Raw genomic sequence first — 20,972 nt, forward strand, 5'->3', positions numbered from 1 at the left:
TGGTCGTGGTGTGTAAACATTGCCACCGGGGAGACAAAGGCGGCGGGGCATGGTGTTGGTCACCCACCACCTCGTGCGCAGTGCCGGCCTTCATAGGAGCCCACTAACAGCACTTTCCTCAACAGTCTGTTAAGGCTACACGGGGGATCTTTGTCTTTGTATACACAGGAGCCACGTAATATCACTATTTATTTTAGCGTTTGCCCCTGCCCCTCCCTGGCACCTTTATGACAGTTCCTCCCTAGATGAGGCAACCTCACAATCAAAATTTCAAAATCATCCTAATAGTAGATATCGGGTGTCGTTTTGAAGGTAATTGTCTACAATTAAAAAAAACACATGACTTATTTACGGAAAAAGTCACCGGATTGACACACACGCGAAAATTAACGTGCAAACCGCCACCCCAGCGTGGACGAAAACGCCAGCTTGTTTCCGAGTACGTCCAAAAACGTGGCAGTACTTTGAACATTCCCCCCTCATCGGAAGAGACGGACAAATTAATGATATCCCAATTACGGCTCCAATTGGCCGACACGCTACGCCCAAGCGAAAAAAAAAAACTTCACAATTACACCAATGACGACCCACACACCTTTAAAGCGTCCGAATTCATGGAACTGCCCATCGACTCTCCGCCAGCCCTTCGCCCCCCCCCCACCCCACTCCCTCCACGGGAGCGGCGTAAGCAGACTCGAGAGGCGACGACAATAATCCGTAATCCGGAGGAGCGCGTCCCTCGCTCGGCGGGGGTGGGCGCCGCTCTGAAGCTTTAGTTCCGCGATGGCGCCACCTCGTCCGCACTCGCATGCCACCGTCACGCATCTCGGCGGCGGCGCGGGGATTTGGAGTGGGGACGGCACGAGCAACAGCGGCGCCGCCGCCGCCGCCCACCCCCGCCGCCACAAGATCAGGGGCGTCCGTCCGACCTCAAACCCAGCTGCGCCAGCTGCAATCATGAGCTTTTAGTTGTTTACTCAATGTGAAACACCGGACGTTTAGCTTTTAATTCGAGGCGAGAGGTGACGGCGCGGCACTGCAACCGCTTGCTTACAACACTGCTGGCGGCAGGGAGCTCTGCGGGAGCGAACTCTCACGGGTATTTGGCCTACTCTTCCAGGCCAACCAGAAGGCTTGCAAGAGTTGGGTGCACCCACACTGAACCCACCACACGAGACCGGCCAACGGACTCATTGTTGTTTCTCCTGGTTTGCAAGTCCGGTTTGCTAACAATCCCACCACTTTTAACTGTAACGTTTGTTTAACAACACAACGGAAAATTGTTATTTCCGTAACAAAGCCCGCTATGCAAATGCGGTAGAGAAAACAAATCATTTATTTGGGTCAACTTTCAACTTGCGTGCCAAGAAATTGTTTCCATGTTCACCTATGCCTATTTTTCATTTCCGTGCAACACAGCTGTTTTATTCAAAGCCTTGTGAAGCCAATGATGTTTCATAATAAAAGCAATCAACAGCGTGAACTTACTATTGTTAACAAAGAAACCCACGTGCAAGCTCGCCTAGGGGAAAAAAACCCCCCCAGTGATCAAAAGCTAGCGAGAGGCACCGAGCCAGCAACTTGCTGACCTGCCCCCTTCCCGGAAATCTGTGAAAAAGAGCTTCGTAGCTCATCGGATTCTTCCAGCCTAAATAAAGCTGATGATTCTGAGATGTGATGCTGCCCTACTCAAGCGGATTTCAAGCAAGAACAGTCGTTACTCGCACCACTCTCGTAGCTTGAAGGCGGTCAAGGAAGGTGCTACGTTGACGCCTTTGCAAGGTTTACAGAACATTTCCGACTCGAGCCTGCCGTGACAACACCCACCAGCGCTATGGGCCACACCCAAACCCTCACTGGCCATCACCAACTCGCCGCCGGCACGGGCCCAAGACACGCCACGACGGGGATGAGGTTCTTGCCGCGGCCTCCTCACCTCGCTGGTGCGGAAGACGACGCGGTAGAGGTACTGCGGACCGTGCGAGCTCTCCTTCTCACGGCCCTCGTCGATCTTCTCACGCCGGACGCTCACCGCCACGGGGCCCAGGTTCTCGTCAACGCCGAAATAGTTCTGGTGGTCTGCGTGACACGGCGGAGGGCGGAACAGGCGCAACGGCAGCGTGAGCGGGCCAGCGACGCGGGTTCGTCAGCCCTGAAGCTGGTTGTGTTGTTTTTGCGTTTTTTTTACACAAATATAAAAGTTTAATCCCACCTGTGTTAAAAGACACGCATGCTCAAAAAAGCCCTCGAGCATCCAATGTTCATTGCCAAAAAACACATCCCGGTGAGGTGGATTTGCCTCGAGGCAGCATCTCTCGCAGACTTCCAAAAATGGCTCCGAATTCACGCCACGCACCCCCTTCATTATAATTGCCAGTTTAACAACAGAAACCTCAGCTGTGACAGGTCGGTAGCCGACGAGAAAATTACATTCGATTAAAGGTGATTTCACCGCTATCGACATGAGCCGTGTGTGCAATTTTCTCCCTCGACTAGAGTGAAACAAAACTGAAAAGAGGAAAATCATGGCAGAACGTTCTCTAAAGCAGTTGTTACGTTACTTTTAACCAAATGTCATCATCAACGGTCGCGGATAAATGTATCCGTGTTCCCAAACACGGCAAGGACAAGCGAGGTCTCATGCCGTTGTCATCACAGACGTTGAAAAAATAAATGTGGTGAGCTTTGAGCAACGAGCAGAGCGCTCCGATGCATTCTCGCAGTGCGCCGCGACTCGCTCGGCACGAAGTCCGACGTTTTGCTCCACGTGCTGGGAGCTTGTTCAGGCACCCGACTTGGCAGTTCACCCCCAAGCGGAGCTACAGTGAAGGAAAAAAGTATTTGATCCCCTGCTGATTTTGTACGTTTGCCCACTGACAAAGAAATGATCAGTCTATAATTTTAATGGTAGGTTTATTTGAACAGTGAGAGACAGAATAAAAACAACAAAATCCAGAAAAAAGCATGTCAAAAATGTTATAAATTGATTTGCATTTTAATAAGGGAAATAAGAATTTGACCCCCTCTCAATCAGAAAGATTTCTGGCTCCCAGGTGTCTTTTATACAAGTAACGAGCTGAGATTAAGAGCACACTCTTAAAGGGAGTGCTCCTAATCTCAGCTTGTTACCTGTATAAAAGACTCCTGTCCACAGAAGCAATCAATCAGATTCCAAACTCTCCACCATGGCCAAGACCAAAGAGCTCTCCAAGGATGTCAGGGACAAGATTGTAGACCTACACAAGGCTGGAATGGGCTACAAGACCATTGCCAAGCAGCTTGGTGAGAAGGTGACAACAGTTGGTGCGATTATTCTCAAATGGAAGAAACACAAAAGAACTATCAATCAATCTCCCTCGGCCTGGGGCTCCATGCAAGATCTCACCTCGTGGAGTTGCAATGATCATGAGAACGGTGAGGAATCAGCCCAGAACTACACAGGAGGATCTTGTCAATGATCTCAAGGCAGCTGGGACCATAGTCACAAAGAAAACAATTGGTAACACACTATGCCGTGAAGGACTGAAATCCTGCAGCGCCCGCAAGGTCCCCCTGCTCAAGAAAGCACATATACATGCCCGTCTGAAGTTTGCCAATGAACATCTGAATGATTCAGAGGACAACTGCGTGAAAGTGTTGTGGTCAGATGAGACCAAAATTGAGCTCTTTGGCATAAACTCAACTCGCCGTGTTTGGAGGAGGAGGAATGCTGCCTATGACCCCAAGAACACCATCCCCACCATCGAACATGGAGGTGGAAACATTATGCTTTGGGGGTGTTTTTTTCTGCTAAGGGGACAGGACAACTTCACCGCATCAAAGGGACGATGGACGGGGCCATGTACCGTCAAATCTTGGGTGAGAACCTCCTTCGCTCAGCCAGGGCATTGAAAATGGGTCGTGGATGGGTATTCCAGCATGACAATGACCCAAAACACACAGCCAAGGCCACAAAGGAGTGGCTCAAGAAGAAGTACATTAAAGTCCTGGAGTGGCCTAGCCAGTCTCCAGACCTTAATCCCATAGAAAATCTGTGGAGGGAGCTGAAGGTTTGAGTTGCCAAACGTCAGCCTCGAAACCTTAATGACTTGGAGAAGATCTGCAAAGAGGAGTGGGACAAAATCCCTTCTGAGACGTGTGCAAACCTGGTGGCCAACTACAAGAAACGTCTGACCTCTGTGATTGCCAACAAGGGTTTTGCCACCAAGTACTAAGTCATGTTTTGCAGAGGGGTCAAACACTTATTTCCCTCATTAAAATACAAATCAATTTATAACATTTTTGACATACGTTTTTCTGGATTTTGTTGTTGTTATTCTGTCTCCCACTGTTCAAATAAACCTACCATTAAAATTATACACTGATCATTTCTTTGTCAGTGGGCAAACGTACAAAATCAGCAGGGGATCAAATACTTTTTTCCCTCACTGTACAAGGTCGACAGAACGTCTAACAGCACGCGGCGCAACCCTCAAAATGCGTTTGGCGAAGCCCTACGGGGCAAGCGCGAAAAACAACCCATGCACGTTAAGCACGAACACCGAGGGTCGCTCTTCCTCATCGAGCAGGCGCCGTTTGCGACGCGAGCCCCGAGCCGTGCTTCGCTTCGTGCGACTGAACCGACGAAGGCAGCCACAACGGCGACGAAGAGAAAAAAAAAGAGGAACGCAAAATGCGTTGCTTCCTTCACAAGGAACTTGTGCGTCCTCACCGCACGCTCACCAGCTCCGGTGGGCGTGCGCAGGCCACCCACACGGCGACGGCGTTCGTTCCCCCCGGTTCTAACCGCACGCTTGCATTTTCTCATGCGGACGTAGCCCAACAGCTAATACCGAGCTAAAACTGGTGATGGCATCCGACTGGCTTTTTTTCTTTTCATACACCCGGAGAGTTGACATTGCAATGTCAAGGCGGGCGGGCGAGCGAGCGAGCGAGCCAGTGGACGGCTTCTGGAGTCGCCCGGTGAATATTTTCTGTCGGGGAATGTTCCAAGTGGACAGTCTAATAGTGGGCAATGGTAACGACGGTGATGGCGTTGCTGCTGATAAAATGATGATGACTGCGAGCACTTGACTATTCGTGATGCTTATCAATTATAATGCGAGAACTGCACTCAAAAACATCACACACGCGGACTATGACGGCATTGAGTGGAGTTTTAATCCCAGTTGTGACTAACCTCAGTGGCGAGTGCCATCCGAACCAATCACGGGCCTCACCCATTTCACCAATGCACACAATGACCATCGTGGTGAAGTACGGTCAAGAAGCTACAGAGCTCTTCATCCAGCAGTGGATCAATAAAATGGCCGTAAATTGCTACCGTTATTATTTTACCTTCGTACATGGAGGTCACCACCTTGGCAGCTTCGCCAATAACCGGACAGGTGGCGGCGGCCGAGAAACAATCGGTGGCCCCAGATCATTAGAGCTTAACCGGTCTCGTGGCACGTGAACGCACCTTGCCCCTCACTGGAATCTAAAGAATCTCTCCAGCCATTGTGCAGATGTTTCATAATACACACACACACACGCGCACCACATTACTGAGCAATGGGCTTTGCGAGTGTCACCGCAGGAAATAACAAGCTTAATTAAAGACGAAATACACACCACCTCGGCCAGATTTCGTCTGTGTCCTGGCGCGCGACCTTTCGCGGCACAGCACCGACGGGCGGTGGTGGTGTGGCGTGCACACCGCCACCACCACCGCTACCACCAACGGGCGGCGGCGGTGGTGGTGGTGGCGGTGTGTTGGTGCGTTACCGCGGCGATCCATCACCGAGCGGATACCTCTCCCTGCCAAACAAACCAAGATGTACGCCTCCCTTAATCTGCATGAAATTGCGTGAATCGGGCTAACAGACGATAAACTCACAGCAGCTCCTCCGCATGCGCTCGCCGTAGCTATGGCTACCGATGCACCTATTTTCCAGCTGTAGGTGGTGCCGAGCGATCAGCAGCCCGAATGGAAATCGCCAGTTAAACGACACTGTCCAAAAACAACGCACCACTGTCAATTCACTGCTGAATGAAGGCCTCCCTAATGCCAAGGTTGGTCATAATAATAATGTAATAAGTTTGATTTATAAAGCGCCCTTTAACAATCGTTCTCAGGGTCCTTTCACGATCCTTCATGATGCTGGTCAGCGTTTGTCGGTGAATGGGGGGTGGGGGTCCCAGAACCGGTCAGGCTTCGCTCGCCGCTGGCGTGAGCAGTGTCTCCGAACGGAACTCAGGTCGCCGGTTGTGCAGCACAGCCGTGCGCCAACTTCAGCGCCGCCACATCGATAGCGTTCGCTAGTTCGACTTGCAGCACGCCACGCTGTTTTGCTCGCTCTCAGAGGAGAGAGCGGGGGAACGACCTGGGAGGCCACGAGGCAGAGCCACGCACTGGGAGGGAAAAAGGCAGCGGGTCCAGGTGGCGAACCGGTGACAACTTCCCTCCCAAGCTCCGTCCAGTCCGGAGTCTGCCGTCGGAATGAGTGATATCGCCAAAGCGAGCGTATCCACTGCACGGACTGCTGTTTGGTGACATCGTGACGCCCCTCTCAACGTTTACCGCTTGAATGAAAACCACGGCTGAGAACGTGACTTGTGAAGAGAGCGGCGGAGCGAGAGCCAGGCTTGACTGGCCGATCAAAGCCAACACAATCAAAGGAGATTAATTAATCGATCAAAGCACACGTGTGCACAAATTATCGTGGAAACCTTATTGCAGGCGGGGTGTGCTGTGGAGCTCCCGAAAACAAGACAAATATTCTTGTTTAAAATAAATTTTCACGTCTTAAGACCCACTCCGAGGACAGCCCAGTTTAAATCCCTTTCACAGCATCGCGTTTTACGCAGCATTCAAGAGATAACTACGCATAGAGGTTCTTAAAATAAAGGGCTTACGTGAGGATACATTTCCCGGATCATTAGCATGCGAATAAAAATTGTCATCCCTTGCCGTGAGAAACAATTTCCAATGATCACTCCATTTACTTCTCTCCCTAGGGTTCCGAACGCCTTGAAACTAAAAAAAATAAAATAATTCCGGGGAAGCGCAGCATTGACTTTAGATGAAGCATAGATGGTAAGGATGGCCGATCTCTGCCCCAAGTAAACACATTTCATCGTACCGGACATCAAATGCTTCTCCCCGCAGAGTCCCAACTGCCTATAAATCGACTCGTGTCCTCCCGTGGAATTGAGATGAGCGGCAGCGAATCCTTTTAGGCTGTCTTTGAGATGGATTGACCACTCAAAGCCGAAGGTCCCCCCCTTCCCTTCCCATCTCCCTTGAAGCCATGTGTTGCCGTCATGCAAAAAAAAGTCAAATGAATTCCAACTTGTTTCGCACCGTGGTAAACAGACTACGTAAACCTTCACCATGACCAACGCCAGACACGAGGAGCGTTACGCGCAATGTTTGGTGCACTTTCGACACCGATTTTTCGGCAAAAATATACAAATCAGCGGCAAATTAGCAGCCACCAGACCTATTATTATTATTATTTCCTTTGCCTGAAAGCTGCCCGACAACTTCGGTTTTCGGCCAGTTTCCCGTGGATTTGGGATGGGCCTCAGACGGCACTGCTGGGCTGCTCGTCTTTGGTCAACGGCTCAAAGTCCATATAAGTGCACGTGTGCGCAGAAGCGTAGTGCAGGGGGCGGGGGGTCACCGCACAGGGAGGGGACAACCAGATGGAGGAACGCGAATGAGAGAACTGCACAGCGAGGTCCGACGTCATCGCACAGGGACCGCAACCACGTGCTACATGCATCACCAGCAGCACCAGCAGCACCAACGCCACCAGTACCGACCGCTACGACCACCGCCCCTACCACCCACCACCACCAATACCAACGTCACTGCCACCCCCAATACCACCACCACCACTACTACTACCACCGCAAGCAATAACACTACTACTACCACTACCAAAGACCCTCCTTGTATAGGCTTAACAGACTGTTGGGACAAGTGCTGTTAGCAAGCACCGATGAAGCCCAGAACGGCACACGACGGGTTGGGTGGACCTGCACCATGCCTAGCCACCTTTGTCTCCCTAGTGGCGATGGTTTTATGCACCGCACAAAGTATTCATTTAAGTCGACCTCGGGGAGGTCCAAGAACGGTTCAGATAATCATTACTGTTGGCCGTGAGCGGGAATCGAACTCGGGTAGAGCCAGGTTTGTAGCACAGCGCGCTAACCGCTACACCACCACTCCCCTAACGCCACCCACCCACCCCTTCATGACCCAGAGCCGACAAACAACAGGAGGGCATCAATTATTCAACAAAATGTTCCAGGAGGGATTTGGAGCCCTTTTTAATATTTATCTGTTACGACAATTGCGCCGCGGTTTTCAGTTTAAACGACAGCGCAGAAGCCCGCGGGGAGCATCCCAAAGGCTGCACCGCACAAACAGACTTTAATGAACTTGCTTCCCGAAAACAACAACAACAACACAACAACACACACACAAACCCCGTCAGCCACTTCAAAATTAATAATACAATACAGAGCGAGCAAACCAAAAAGAAACATTTCCAAGAATAAAAATTTAAAAACGGGGAAAAAAACCGAAGTTTTCCCCACCGAAAACGAAGCCTTCGTTAGCAAATTGTGTGGGGATGTTCGGCCTCGATTGTAGCGGCGTTGTCTCTCTCGAGACGCGCAATGAACCGCCAGCATTGCAGCGGAAAGGCACGAAACTGCTCGCGCTAAGCTCGGTACCCGCGGCTCGAGGTTCAGCAATTAGACGGCAATATCACTAAAAGGGAGATGGGCTTCGGTAGAACTCCATCATAACGAGAACTCTTCAATTATTAAAACTTGAGCATGCACAATTTATGAGCCCAACGTGCAACCCAGCGCCGGTATTAAAGGGTCTCCGTATTGAATGGCACGGCTCCTGTAATGGCCTTAGTATGTGGGCGCGCACGTGCATGGCCGCTCGCGTGTGACGCAAGGCAATGGACACAGACACCGCCTCTGTGCGTGCGCCACTTTTTTCCCCCTCCGCGGTGAAGTCACCACTGGGTCAATGCGGTCACACCGAAGACAGCGGGCGGTTCAGACGCCGCGCCGTCTGGTTTTAGTTCCTCCTCAACGCTCAACGACCGCCCTTGTTGACGGCGCATTGTATCAGACGTTCAAGCGAAGGAACCGGGCCCAGCAGCTGAAAGCTTCTCCTTTCAACCGCCCTCTCAAATGCCTGTATTTTCTTTTTTTTTTGGAGCCTGGTTCCGAACCCAGCTATGATGTCACGCTTCGTGCACGCTGGACGCGGGACATGAGGCGGCTTTTGTTCGGCGCACGATTGGAGGCGTGGGGACGGCACCTAAGCCTGTCTCATGGCGGCGCGCATCTGCACAGAGGCGACATCGCTACGCGATTTAGAGGCAGCTTGCTGCAGCACAGCCTCACCGCCAGCGAACACTTACCTACTGGCCCAAACGGTTCAATGTGTGGCATATCAAACACATTGAGATTATTTTTTTTTACGTGGGTTATTCAGCTTCGCTATTAAACTTAGATTTATTTCATCAAGTACCCTACTTAGATCACTTCGAATTACACTTTCTGGATGCGCTACGCTCATGGCTGCTTTCGGCATTGAGGACTTCCACAGTTTCCCAGAAAACGAAGCGCCACCCTCTTATTTAGTAATAATTGTAACTTCTCTTTTTGCAATTTGCAGAAGCTGCAAACAGCTGCTGGGCGATTTGCTGATTGTCTCACACGTCTTTGTTTAAACAACCCAGCGATGAATAAAAGATGCACAAGGACCCTTGGGTGAAGCCACGGGAAAAGCATCGTCGAATATTGTTCGAAACACCTCTTGCCCCCACGTGCTGCACCCGGGAGCCAAACGTGACAGAAACAGATGCGGCCACACCGCTCGGCACAATGAAGATGAACCCTACGTGGCAGACACGTACGTTAAAGAGTTCCAATAAGATTTCCACACCGTGTGAAAACACAAAGCTTTGGATCGGTGTGGCCATAATTAAGAACAATTAAAAGAGATGGGCAGGAACGAGGTTATTTCTTTTTTATGAATGGGTAAAAAAAGGACATGGACTCCTTTTCATGACCAAAGGGGGCGTCAACACAAAGCACTCCAGTTATTTAACATTTATTGGCCACAATTCAGGCGCCTCGTTGAGAACAGCGACACCACAATGAGACGTAAAAAACCCCCTCAAGTTGAGTGAAGAGCAGAGCGCTTTTGGAGTGGAATATTAATTTAGATTGAATCGCGTCATACTCTGACCCCCGCAGTCGTGTCCAGAGAGGCCCTCTATTATGCCACAAACTGGCGACCCCACCACTGCCCAACGTCGTTGCCCTAACCAGACCCTCTCCACCCACGCCGCACTCACCCCTCCCCACCCACCCCACGCCCGCCCCTCTCCACCCCCTCCGCACCACAGACCCCTCTCTGCAACCCCAACCCCCACGGAGGCTTTCAATGCCTGGGATTAGCACACCTGCTGTGCCAAACTGAGCCGAGTGCCACCCGGCAGCTGACACGCAACAGCTGAAGCTGCGAGCTCCCCCACAGGCTCTGTGAAGCTTTGCGAGGCGAGTGCGGTGTGCATCACGGCGGGGGCCTTCACTTTGTGAAGAACAAAAACGTTTAAGTTGGCCGAGTAAAATAAAAACCGAACGGAGGGAACGAATCCAGAAAGAAAAAAAAACTAACCACCCACGTCATTAACGCTGCCTCGTAAACGCAGATATAAGCAGGCTACATACATATTTATTCCACGCTGGGACATTGGCAAAATCGCTGGCCTACTCACGTATATCTTCCAAAGGCGGTAAGAGAGAGATTAGAGCTGGCCTACTCACGTATATCTTCCAAAGGCGGCAAGAAAGAGATTAGAGCAAGCTAACGTTGACTTGTGCATAGAAGTTCGATGCATTGTCACGAAACGTGAGCCTTCTGTCCTCTTAGATTATATTATTTGTCTGCTATAAAGGCCAGTGATAAGGATGAGAGTTGAGGGATTTTTTTTTTATTTTCGCTTTTGTACGCCACTGGCAGATATATTATTTATTATATCTGCGTTGGGAAGAAAAAAAACCTCATTATTAACACGGAGGAGGAGTCAATGACTCACCTCACAGAAGCGTGCAATTAGGCACAAAGAATAGAAATTTAAATATATCCGTTTGACTTGAAATGAGCAAGCGAACCCATTGGGTTTTGATTATAGATCCTGCCAAGTCTGAAATATGAGAATAAAAGCTACGAGGAGGCTTCTCCCCAAGACGAGATCCAGTTCTCACTGAAAATAGCGCTGTAATGACCGAATGGATCCGACTAGCGCCGTCTATTTTGAGCTGAATCTCACCCTGCCAGTGGCACGATAGTGCAACACTAAAATAGCAGGCTTTCGATTTTACTGGCAAAGAGGTTCAACGGGACATTTTTTTTTTGAGCTCCTGAGGAAAGGAGACAATTCCAAAGTCATTTACGAGATTTAAGAGGAATAGGCCGCCAACAATTAAATGCATTTCACCCCTGGTCCTGTTCACTCGCGGCGCCTCATAGGAAAACATATGGGTGGTAAAATAGAGAATGAGAACAAGAACAACCACATCGCTTGGAAACATTTTGTACGGCGTCTAAATATAAACGGAACTCAGGACGCTACGCGGACGGGGTTCAAAGGTGCACGCGACGCTTGCGGGCGCAGGCAAACGGGGGGACGCGAAACATTCGGCTGTTCGATCGGCACGTACGGATTCATCGATTGCTCAAAACGGATTCCCCGCCGGTCACGATCGGCGCGGCGACACGTGGGGAGTACGAGAACGGTCATTTCACAATTCGTGCTAATTATAAGCTACTGCCCAGGATCGATCAGTCCCCGGGTGCAGGGATCGTTGCACGTCGAAACCCCACGCAGGAAAGAGGCGGATGATAAGCAGAAGCGGAAGAAACATTGCGTGGTCGCACACCGAATCGACGGGACGGGGACCCCACCACCCTTCCTGCACGGACGCAGGCGGCGGCCGAGCTGCGACAAAGAGGTCCGTCGATCTCAGATCGGCCTCTTCAGCCATCGTCGGAGCCACGGGTAAGACGCTGATGGAAGACGATCGCCCTCGACTGCGAGGGACTGGCGAAGAACGAAGGAGGAAGGAGCAGGAGGGGGCAAGGCATGCAACGAAGCTGGCTGCCCGAGTTCGATTCCCAACCAAGACCACCACGACTAACAACAGTGGCGCGTGGCATCCGGAGCGAGCGGGAACCTTTCATCCAATAGCGGATTGACACAGGGCTGTAAATGATTATTGTTGTTACGGGCAAATATTACTTATCAAATGAATGAGACTACAAATGAGACGGACACAGAAGACACGAACACAAGACAAAGTCGTTTTTGAATTGAACCGCGATCCTGAATCGTGCAGCAAATACTGTACTTACAAATACTGTACTTACAAATACTGTACTTACAAATACTGTACTTACAAATACTGTACTTACAAATACTGTACTTACAAATACTGTACTTACAAATACTGCACTTACAAGCCCAACGATAAGGTTACCATGAATTATCTGGTTGTTCCTGCGAGGTCATGACACCTGTTTAAGAAGCCGGATGAGGTGACACGGTTAGTCTAACTTCCTGGATGTTTATTCTGGCTCGCTGGACCTGGTCCTGATGATGTATAACGCTGTAACAGTAGAGACATACTGTCGCCCCGGGGTTATGCGGAGTGGCCGATGTTACACGAGGTGAGCGGTTATGGGGGGAAAATGTCCCAAACCCCACATCTCCGCAAACCAAGGCATGACGGAGTATGGCCTTGACCAGGGGCGGGGTTAGTCGACGGGCCTGTGCGCGATTGGTGGAAATTGAAGTCAACAAAAAGTCAGGGCTTATGTAACGATGTTACGGGGTTCCGATTGGGGGGCGCAGCACGAGCCAAGTTGATTGATAGAGGCCGTGAGGGCGGTATCAAATTTGTGTATTCAAGTGAGCGCCACCCGTGTACGTGTGCCGGGGTGGTCGCTGTTCGCCGGGGCCGTTACTGTTGCCGAAAGTTTTTAAGAGAGTTGGTTGTGCACGGTTGTCAAGAAATTATTATCCGCCACAGCTGGTTTTCTCCATTGTGTAGTGTATCAATGGTGCATAAGGAATAAAGGCATAGTTAATACATTATAAAATCTTGTTAAGATTCATTTTATTCTGAATCTAGTTATTGTCCTTCCTTCTGTCGCCTTTAAAGCACGTTTAAAAATCCGCATTGGTGCCCTATAAAGACTTTGATGGAAGTGCATGGGAGAGAAAATGGATCCAAAGTCCTCTCTCTCCCATATTGAGCAACCCTCACAAACGCAGCTTCAAACAAAACGTCGTGATAATTGTTCTTCGACTTACTGGAGATGCGAAACAGTAATGGCTGGTGCGTTTAACGTCTGGACGTCTCGCGTGGCGGTCGGTATTAAGGACCCAAAAAAATCAACGTACGAATCATAAACTCGGTCGTGAAAATCAACGCGTTGCGCCAAACTAAAACTAAACTTTTTATTTTATTTTACAAGGTAAGGCCCACTGAGCTGTATCGCTCTTTTTCAGAAGCGACCTGGCCACAAACGATAGCCCAATTAAGTGGCTCATCACGTGCAAATGTAGAGCAGTCACAAACCCAAAGCGCACGTTTCTAAATGTTAAGGGAAAAACCGGAGGACCCGGAGAAAAATCCACATGACCACGGGGAGAACATGCAAACTCCAGGGTCAGGATCGAAACCCACCAACCTCCCGCATACCAGGAGACGTAGTTAACATCTCGCCACAGCGGCACCCAACAGCAGCGTCACGACGGAGGCGGCACCCGGCGCCTCGACTCACCCTTGCCGTGGAAGTGCTTGCGGTAGCAGTAGGCGCCCAGGTCGATGTGCTCGATGATGTAGCGCTTCACCTTCTCGCAGTGCACGGCCTGGCTCTCCCGCGGCACCTCGAGCACCGACACGCCCGCATTGGTGCAGTGGGAGCTCAGCGACCACTCGAAGGACGACGACGCCCCGTCCGCCGCCGACCCGCCGGCGCCCGGCACCGGCCCGCCGCCGCCCGAGCGCGTCAGCCCGATGCGCCGCTCGCCCTCGCCGCCGACCTCGTTGCGGAAGTACGGGCAGCTGTGCAGCAGCTCGCAGCTCTTGCCATCGCCCGTGTCCGGGTCGGGGCACTCGCGGCCGTTCAAGTCTTCCGTGCTGCCCGACGGAGAGCCGCCCGTCCCCGCGATGCCGCCCCCGCCGCCGCCGCCGCCGGGACAAGCGGCGAGGGCCCCGAGGGCTCGCGGGGGTTGCGAGGCGGCCGACGCCCCCGTAGTGGTGTTGACGCGCCGGCCCAGCTGGTGCCGGTTTGCGGCCGCCTCGTTGAGGTCGAACAGGATGCTCTGCACGTCGTAGTGGGCGAAGCACTTCTGGCAGACCCAGGGCGGCTTCGAACCGTCCTCGGAGCGGCCGTCCTCTTGGTCCGACGACTTCTCGGAAGCCGACTCGCCGTCCACCCGGTTTCTCAGTTTGCGGAAGATGGAGCTGTCGCCTGTGTCGGAGCGCGAGCGCCGCTTAAGGGACTTCTCCCTCTCTTTGAGCAGCAGCGCAGGGTTCTTGTCAAGGTCCTGCACCAGCATTGGCCAGTCGGCTAAACTCGGCCCGGGGAAAGCCACCGACGAGTCCTGGCAATCGTCCGCACGGTAGCCCCTGAGGAGGCTCGAGTAGCCTTCCGCTGCGACGCCGTAGCAGCCGCCCTGCTTGTCTATCGACGAGGTGCTGCCGTACTCCCGGTGCAGGGAGCCCATCCCGGAATTGGCACTCACGGTTATCACATTGAGGTCCAGGTCGGCCAGCGTCACGTCGCTGTTGCTCCTTTGCCGTTGCGGCGGGTGCGCCGCTTTCTGCGGAGAGGCCGCCGAGTGGTAGCGGTCGGCGGCGTCGGGGCTCCCGCCGTCGTCCCGCGAACGCCGCACAGGCGTTCCCTGCGCACTCCTCGACGACGACGTCGGCGAGGTCCTGGGCGGTGACGTGGGGAAGGCCCTGGGCGGGACGTTGTCGTACGGCGCCGTCGCGGAGCGTGCGTCCCACGGTGCCTTATCCGGCTCCTCGTCGTGGTCCTTCTTGGGGGGCCACTCGGACACCCGGGCGCGCACGCCCATGCGGGGCACCGAGGGCGTTCCGTTGGCGTGCGCGGGGTGGCCGTCGGCCTTCGACGACGAGCCCGGTGCGCTGCCGCTGCCGTTTTGCATCCTCAGCCGCCGCGAGTAGAACTCGTCGGCGCGGACGCCACCCTGGGCCTCCCCGCTGGGCCCGGCCATGACGCCGGGCTCCACCACGCCGACCTTCTCTGCCAGTGCCAAGTGTTTAATGCTGGCCATTGCCCCTACAATTCCTTGCTCTGCCTGCCTGCAGGATGCTATCCATAGCCACCTATCTGATTTCTAATGTCATCGAAATGAGCCAAATTAAATATCAGCAGGCAAAGCAAGCCGTATTAATCATTGCCGAAGCTTTCCAGATGGCGTTAAATGTTACAAAAATATTGCGGCCGGTCTAAATTGTTTCCATAATGTTTTCCTTTCAAAGCTTGGCCTTCGAGCAATAAACAAACATCGTCCATCTCGGCAAACTGAGCATATTCATGCCGTCGTTCAGTGCGGCACGACGACACCTCCTCCTCGTCGTCACGCGAGATGCTCGTGACCAGAATTGGCCGCGACGCTGCAGTCCCTCGCCCACGCAGCCTCCCTCGGTCCGTCTGCGACACAAACATTTCGGTTACAAATTAGGTTACGAACTGATTTTCAAAAAAGACAATTCAATCAAGCGTACGGCTGACATGCGCGAAATAATTTTTTTTTCTTAATGCAATCACGTGCAGTTTGTCAATGTACATATATTGAGTTTTTTTTTTTAAATTCAGGTTATCTAGTCAAACGTAAACATGATCTTCCATTTCCATTCAATATCTAAAAGCAAGAAACACTTCTGGCCCAAACCAAAGCAGAATACGACCCCGCACAAAACGATGGCAAGGAAACGAAACATTACATCGGCACATTTTGTGACAAAGCACATCGCGGCACCGCGGACCCCACGAGTGTTCAGTGCACATTAAAAGCCGCATCGCGTGGATTAAATTCTCTAATATGTTACACGTTGCGCACAGACACGGGGTAGCGTGATCGTTCGTCTCCGGAATGTGCCTGCCTGCCAATGAACGGCCGTTTCGAATGCAGTGCGTGGCTCACAAAGCCTTATTCTGAGCCCCTCAAAGATCCAATCAAGGCGTAAAGATCAGACGTGTCATTTTGGAATGTTTTTTTTCTTTCCAAAGCGAGTGCTGCTATTCCCCAGACGGCAACACCAAGCCATCTACCAATTTCCTGGAACAGCTGTGCCCTGCCAATGGATTCTGATATTTTTAAGTCACGGGCGCCCGATCGCCACGCGTGCCGCAGTGGCAGCCAATTTGCAGAGTCGGCCGTGCGGAGCAGGGTTCAGCGCTACCTGGGCCCTTGGAAAAGATCCTAAGGAACTTCGAATGGCGACGCAAAGCGAAGCAGGGCAATGTCGCGCTGGGAAACATAAAAAACCGGACGACGCAGCGGGGGTCGCGTCACCGCGGCGAGTGGCGGCCTGCGTGGCTTTTGGCTTGCGACTCGGGGTTTTTGTCCACCAAGTGAACAATTTCGATTTAAAGCTTTCGTGACTGCAAGGATTCATCTGCTTTGGTTCTTTCGGTAAAGTCACGTAGAATGACAATAAAATAATAAAATAAAACAACACAATAAAATCCTCACGACGTTTCGGCCACAACACAAGTGGCCTTCTTCAGGTGAAAGGAACAAACCTGTCGGGACGACAGAGCTTCAATGCGCTTCAATGCTCTGTCGTCCCGACAGGTTTGTTCCTTTCACCTGAAGAAGGCCACTTGTATTCTTAGCTCTTTCAGTAAAGTCACGTTGAAGGGAAACAATAAAATAATAAAATATATATTGCTTATATATTTGATTATTTTATATATTTTATAATTTTATTGTTTCCCTTCAACGTGACTTTACCAAAAGAGCTAAGAATATGAATTACTGCAGTCACGAAAGCTTTAAATCAAAATTTAAGGCCACTTGTGTTGTGGCCGAAACGTCGTGAGAATTTTATTGTGTTATTTTTATTTTATTATTTTATTCTCATTCAACGTGACTTTACCGAAAGAACCAAAGAAGACAAGTGAACAATGTTTTGTTGGATTTGGCCGCCGTGTGCACTTCCGCACCCATGCATGTGGGCCAATATTAATAACAATAGTAATGTTACATTTGTACATAGCGCTGTCTTGTTCATGGAAATCGCATCTGAAAGTGGCGTAGTATGTGTAACGTGCAACAGTTTTCGCACGGGGGCGCGGAAAACCACAGGTAATGGATTCCAACGATTACCCAAGATTTGTGGTCCTAGATTTGGATGTTTAGCCGACTATTAACACATTAGTAAGTATTAGGTACTGAGGATGTATCAAAGTTTTACGATTTCTAATTCACCGCACTAGTTAAAAAATAATATCGTAATGTAGTAATAGGTTTTTACCCTTTTATCTGGCACCAAAACTGACACCTTTATACAAGGGATCATGTTTGCAGTCAAAATGCAAACAAAAAGAAACAACTCTGATAATGATATTGGCACTGTCCTTGAAATGGATTGGTCCACGCCCGAGACGGCTTTTCTTAGAGCCTATTCTCCACTTTTGGCGTCATCTGGTCCAACACCAGTGGAGACTAGGCTCTAAGAAAAGCCATCTTGGGTGTGGACCAATCAATTTCAAGGACAGTGCATATCATTATCAGAGTTGTCTCTATTTGTTTGCATTTTGACTGCTTGTGTTGTGGTTATTGCAAACATGATCCCTTGTATAAACGTGTCAGTTTTGGTGCCAGATAAAAGGGTAAAAACCTATTACTATATCTTGCTACTGGCAAAGGAGGTCTGATAGTGTAAATGCTTACCCCGAGCTTTCAATACTCTGATAGTGCGCTGTTTTTGAGTTGTACGCCTTTTTGCGTCATCTGATCCAACACCAGTGGAGACTAGGCTCTAAGAAAAGCCATCTCGGGTGTGGACCAATCAATTTCAAGGACAGTGCATATCATTATCAGAGTTGTCTCTTTTTGTTTGCATTTTGACTGCTTGTGTTGTGGTTATTGCAAACATGATCCCTTGTATAAACGTGTCAGTTTTGGTGCCAGATAAAAGGGTAAAAACCTATTACTATATCTTGCTACTGGAAAAGGAGGTCTGATAGTGTAAATGCTTACCCCGAGCTCTCAATACTCTGATAGTGCGCTGTTTTTGAGTTGTACGCCTTTTTGCGTCATCTGATCCAACACCAGTGGAGACTAGGCTCTAAGAAAAGCCATCTCGGGTGTGGACCAATCAATTTCAAGGACAGTGCATATCATTATCAGAGTTGTCTCTTTTTGTTTGCATTTTGACTGCTTGTGTTGTGGTTATTACAAACATGATCCCTTGTATAAAGGTGTCAGTTTTGGTGCCAGATAAAAGGGTAAAAACCTACTACTATAGCTTGCTACTGGCAAAGGAGGTCTCATAGTGAATATCGTAATGTTTAGCAAAATACAAATACGCTCTTTTTACGTTATAACTACCGACACATTACAATCCTTTATATACATATAAATATATCCTGCATGCAGCAATTCTGTTAAATGCATGCAGCTCATGTTAAGAAAAAAATAACAAATTAGGCTAGATGCAATATTTCTCAATACAAATAAAAATTCGCAGCAAAGTGCCCACGCGCTAGCCTGGTGGCCATCTGTCCCAGCCGTCAATGCACTTCAATGAAACACGGACACAATTCCACCTCCCCGCGTCGAGACGTGGTCAGTCGCCAGGTTTGCCACGTGACGGCCACTCACATTTTCTGCCCCCCCCCCCCCAACCGCCGCACACATGGGGGGGGGGGGGGTCCCCAGCCTCTTGTCACAGCTTTCGCCAACACCCAGCAGTGCGGCCCCACACAAGTCCTACAAAGCCCCCCCCCATCCCCCAAGCCAAACAAAACAACTTTTACGACCTCCAAAAGACTTCCCCAACAACTTCTCTCGCCACTCAACCAGCCGCAACGGAGGCTCTCGCTTACCCAGTAAAGCTCACAAACGCGCCCACCACTGGGGTGGGCATGGGCTGCTGGCTGTTGATTTGTGAACGCAGCGTGGGTGACGCCCTGTTTAAGTGGCCGTCGTTATTGCCTCCTTACTGCGGAAATCGGCCACCAAAAACCAACCGTTTACACCCACAAGTCAGCGAGGATCCGCTTGAACGTGCGAGCCGTTACGTGCGACTTTAAAAGTCGGTAAACTCGTGCCGCTCAATTGAATCGTGCGTGTACTTTTTCGCGACACATACGGACCCGAATAGCATCTCAAATGTTTCCAAAACGGTCGAAGTGCTTCACCTTGTCGATTTGCCGCTCTGTTGGCGATGGCTACAATCGCGCATTCTCACACGAAGCGAAAAAACGTCAGGCCAAAAAGGAACATTCTCCTACGCGCAGCAACGCCACACGCGCACGCTACGTTCCCTTGTTCTGCATGCAATGTGAAGGACTGCAAAGCTGCCTTGCAACTGCAAACATGTTCACGTCGTGTTTTATTAAAGCAGCGTGTGGCAGCTGGCACCTTTGAGGATCCTGGGTGGGTTCAAATCCGGACTTCAGTTGACCATGATTAAACTCGGTTAACAAGCGTAGGGAGACGATGGTCTTGGCCCGGTTACCTATTCTAAAAAAAGTCGTCATTTAAAATGTTTTGAGAATTTAACGCGAATAAATTCCAGCTATAGCAATTCAAATAAAAAACTTGAGAATCACGTGACGAACATTTTACTCTGCGACAGAACTGGAGGGAAACTGCTGTCACCTAGTGAGAAAGAAAGCAGTCACTTTTAGTGATCTAAGAACTAGTTCTGTGATACCTGCTTCCATGAACCGTTTGCTAACAACTACGCCGGTGAGAGCTCCAAATGGATTCTTGGTCTTAGGACAAAACTCCGGGAGGTCGATCGGGAAGGGGGAGGGAGGGAAACACAGTGCGTGCCAAACACCACAGTGTCCGTCCTTCAACATTCCCAGCAGTCCGTCCCTCTTCTCAGTGCCCCCGTGTGATCGCGCTTCTTTAAACTTCGGGCTCCGTAACACCTAACCCCCCCCCCCAACCCATCCCCCATCTTCGTGGTGTCCCCTGCCTGAATGTTTGCGGCCACTGTTTTATCAGTTGCACGGCGGCCCATTGGCAACAGCTGCCACACTCGGCAGTTGAATCGATCTTGGCAGCCTGTCCTTAGCCGGCACGGTGCCGTGCCATGCTGTGCTCGAGCAATGTTATGTTTTGGCCGCAGCCCACGAGGGCTCTGCTGCTGCTGCTGCTGCTCATGTCACAGTTGGAATGCCACTTACGTAGATCTGTTATGTAACTGGCATCTGAAAGCCCTGGGGGCCACATATGTCCACAAACATTGCCCCTATGTACCTCTTCTTTCCAGCCAGCTACTTTTCTATGCCTGTAATTAACCCAGCTTGGAATAGCGCACTTAATCGGGCAATGGTAAAAATGGCTGCTGATGTGTTCCAACTGTGCAACGTAGCATGCGATGTTGCGCTCGTTTAAGATGCGGCTATGAATTGAGCGTTAACCCCAATATAGAATATCCGAGTCCGGTGGTTTTGGAAAAACTCGTCTGGAACGGATGGAGAAAGGATTTCCGAATGTGGCTTCACGCAAGCAAAGCACATGGAAACAAGAAATAGCGGTGGAGCAAAGATGGGCTCCGACAGACAGGGGATAACAAGTAAAGCCAGCCGTAAAGCTGGCACAAGACGTAAAGGTCTCCGCCGTTCTCATCGTCCCGAAAAGACGACGGATGGTAACTAACGA

General features: G+C 50.6%; 1 protein-coding gene across 8 annotated transcripts in view; it reads right to left on the reverse strand.

The window, feature by feature from the left end:
* The window catches only part of LOC116939429 (signal-induced proliferation-associated 1-like protein 2), a 110,534-nt gene that overhangs the window by 62,548 nt on the left and 27,014 nt on the right, over positions 1-20,972 (reverse strand). For all 8 annotated transcript variants that reach the window (XM_076065109.1, XM_076065108.1, XM_032947742.2 and 5 more), the window contains exons 2-3: positions 13,874-15,775; positions 1,937-2,079 (exon numbers count right to left, since the gene is read on the reverse strand). In XM_076065109.1, coding sequence (XP_075921224.1) covers positions 1,937-2,079; positions 13,874-15,395 — 1,665 coding nt within the window. In that variant the 5' untranslated portion in view covers positions 15,396-15,775. The remainder of the gene's footprint in view (positions 1-1,936; positions 2,080-13,873; positions 15,776-20,972) is intronic.

Source organism: Petromyzon marinus, chromosome 6 (genome assembly GCF_048934315.1).
Source record: "Petromyzon marinus isolate PM22_M1 ecotype Great Lakes invasive population chromosome 6, UKy_Petmar_22M1.pri1.0, whole genome shotgun sequence".
In the NCBI taxonomy this organism is placed as follows: domain Eukaryota; kingdom Metazoa; phylum Chordata; class Hyperoartia; order Petromyzontiformes; family Petromyzontidae; genus Petromyzon; species Petromyzon marinus.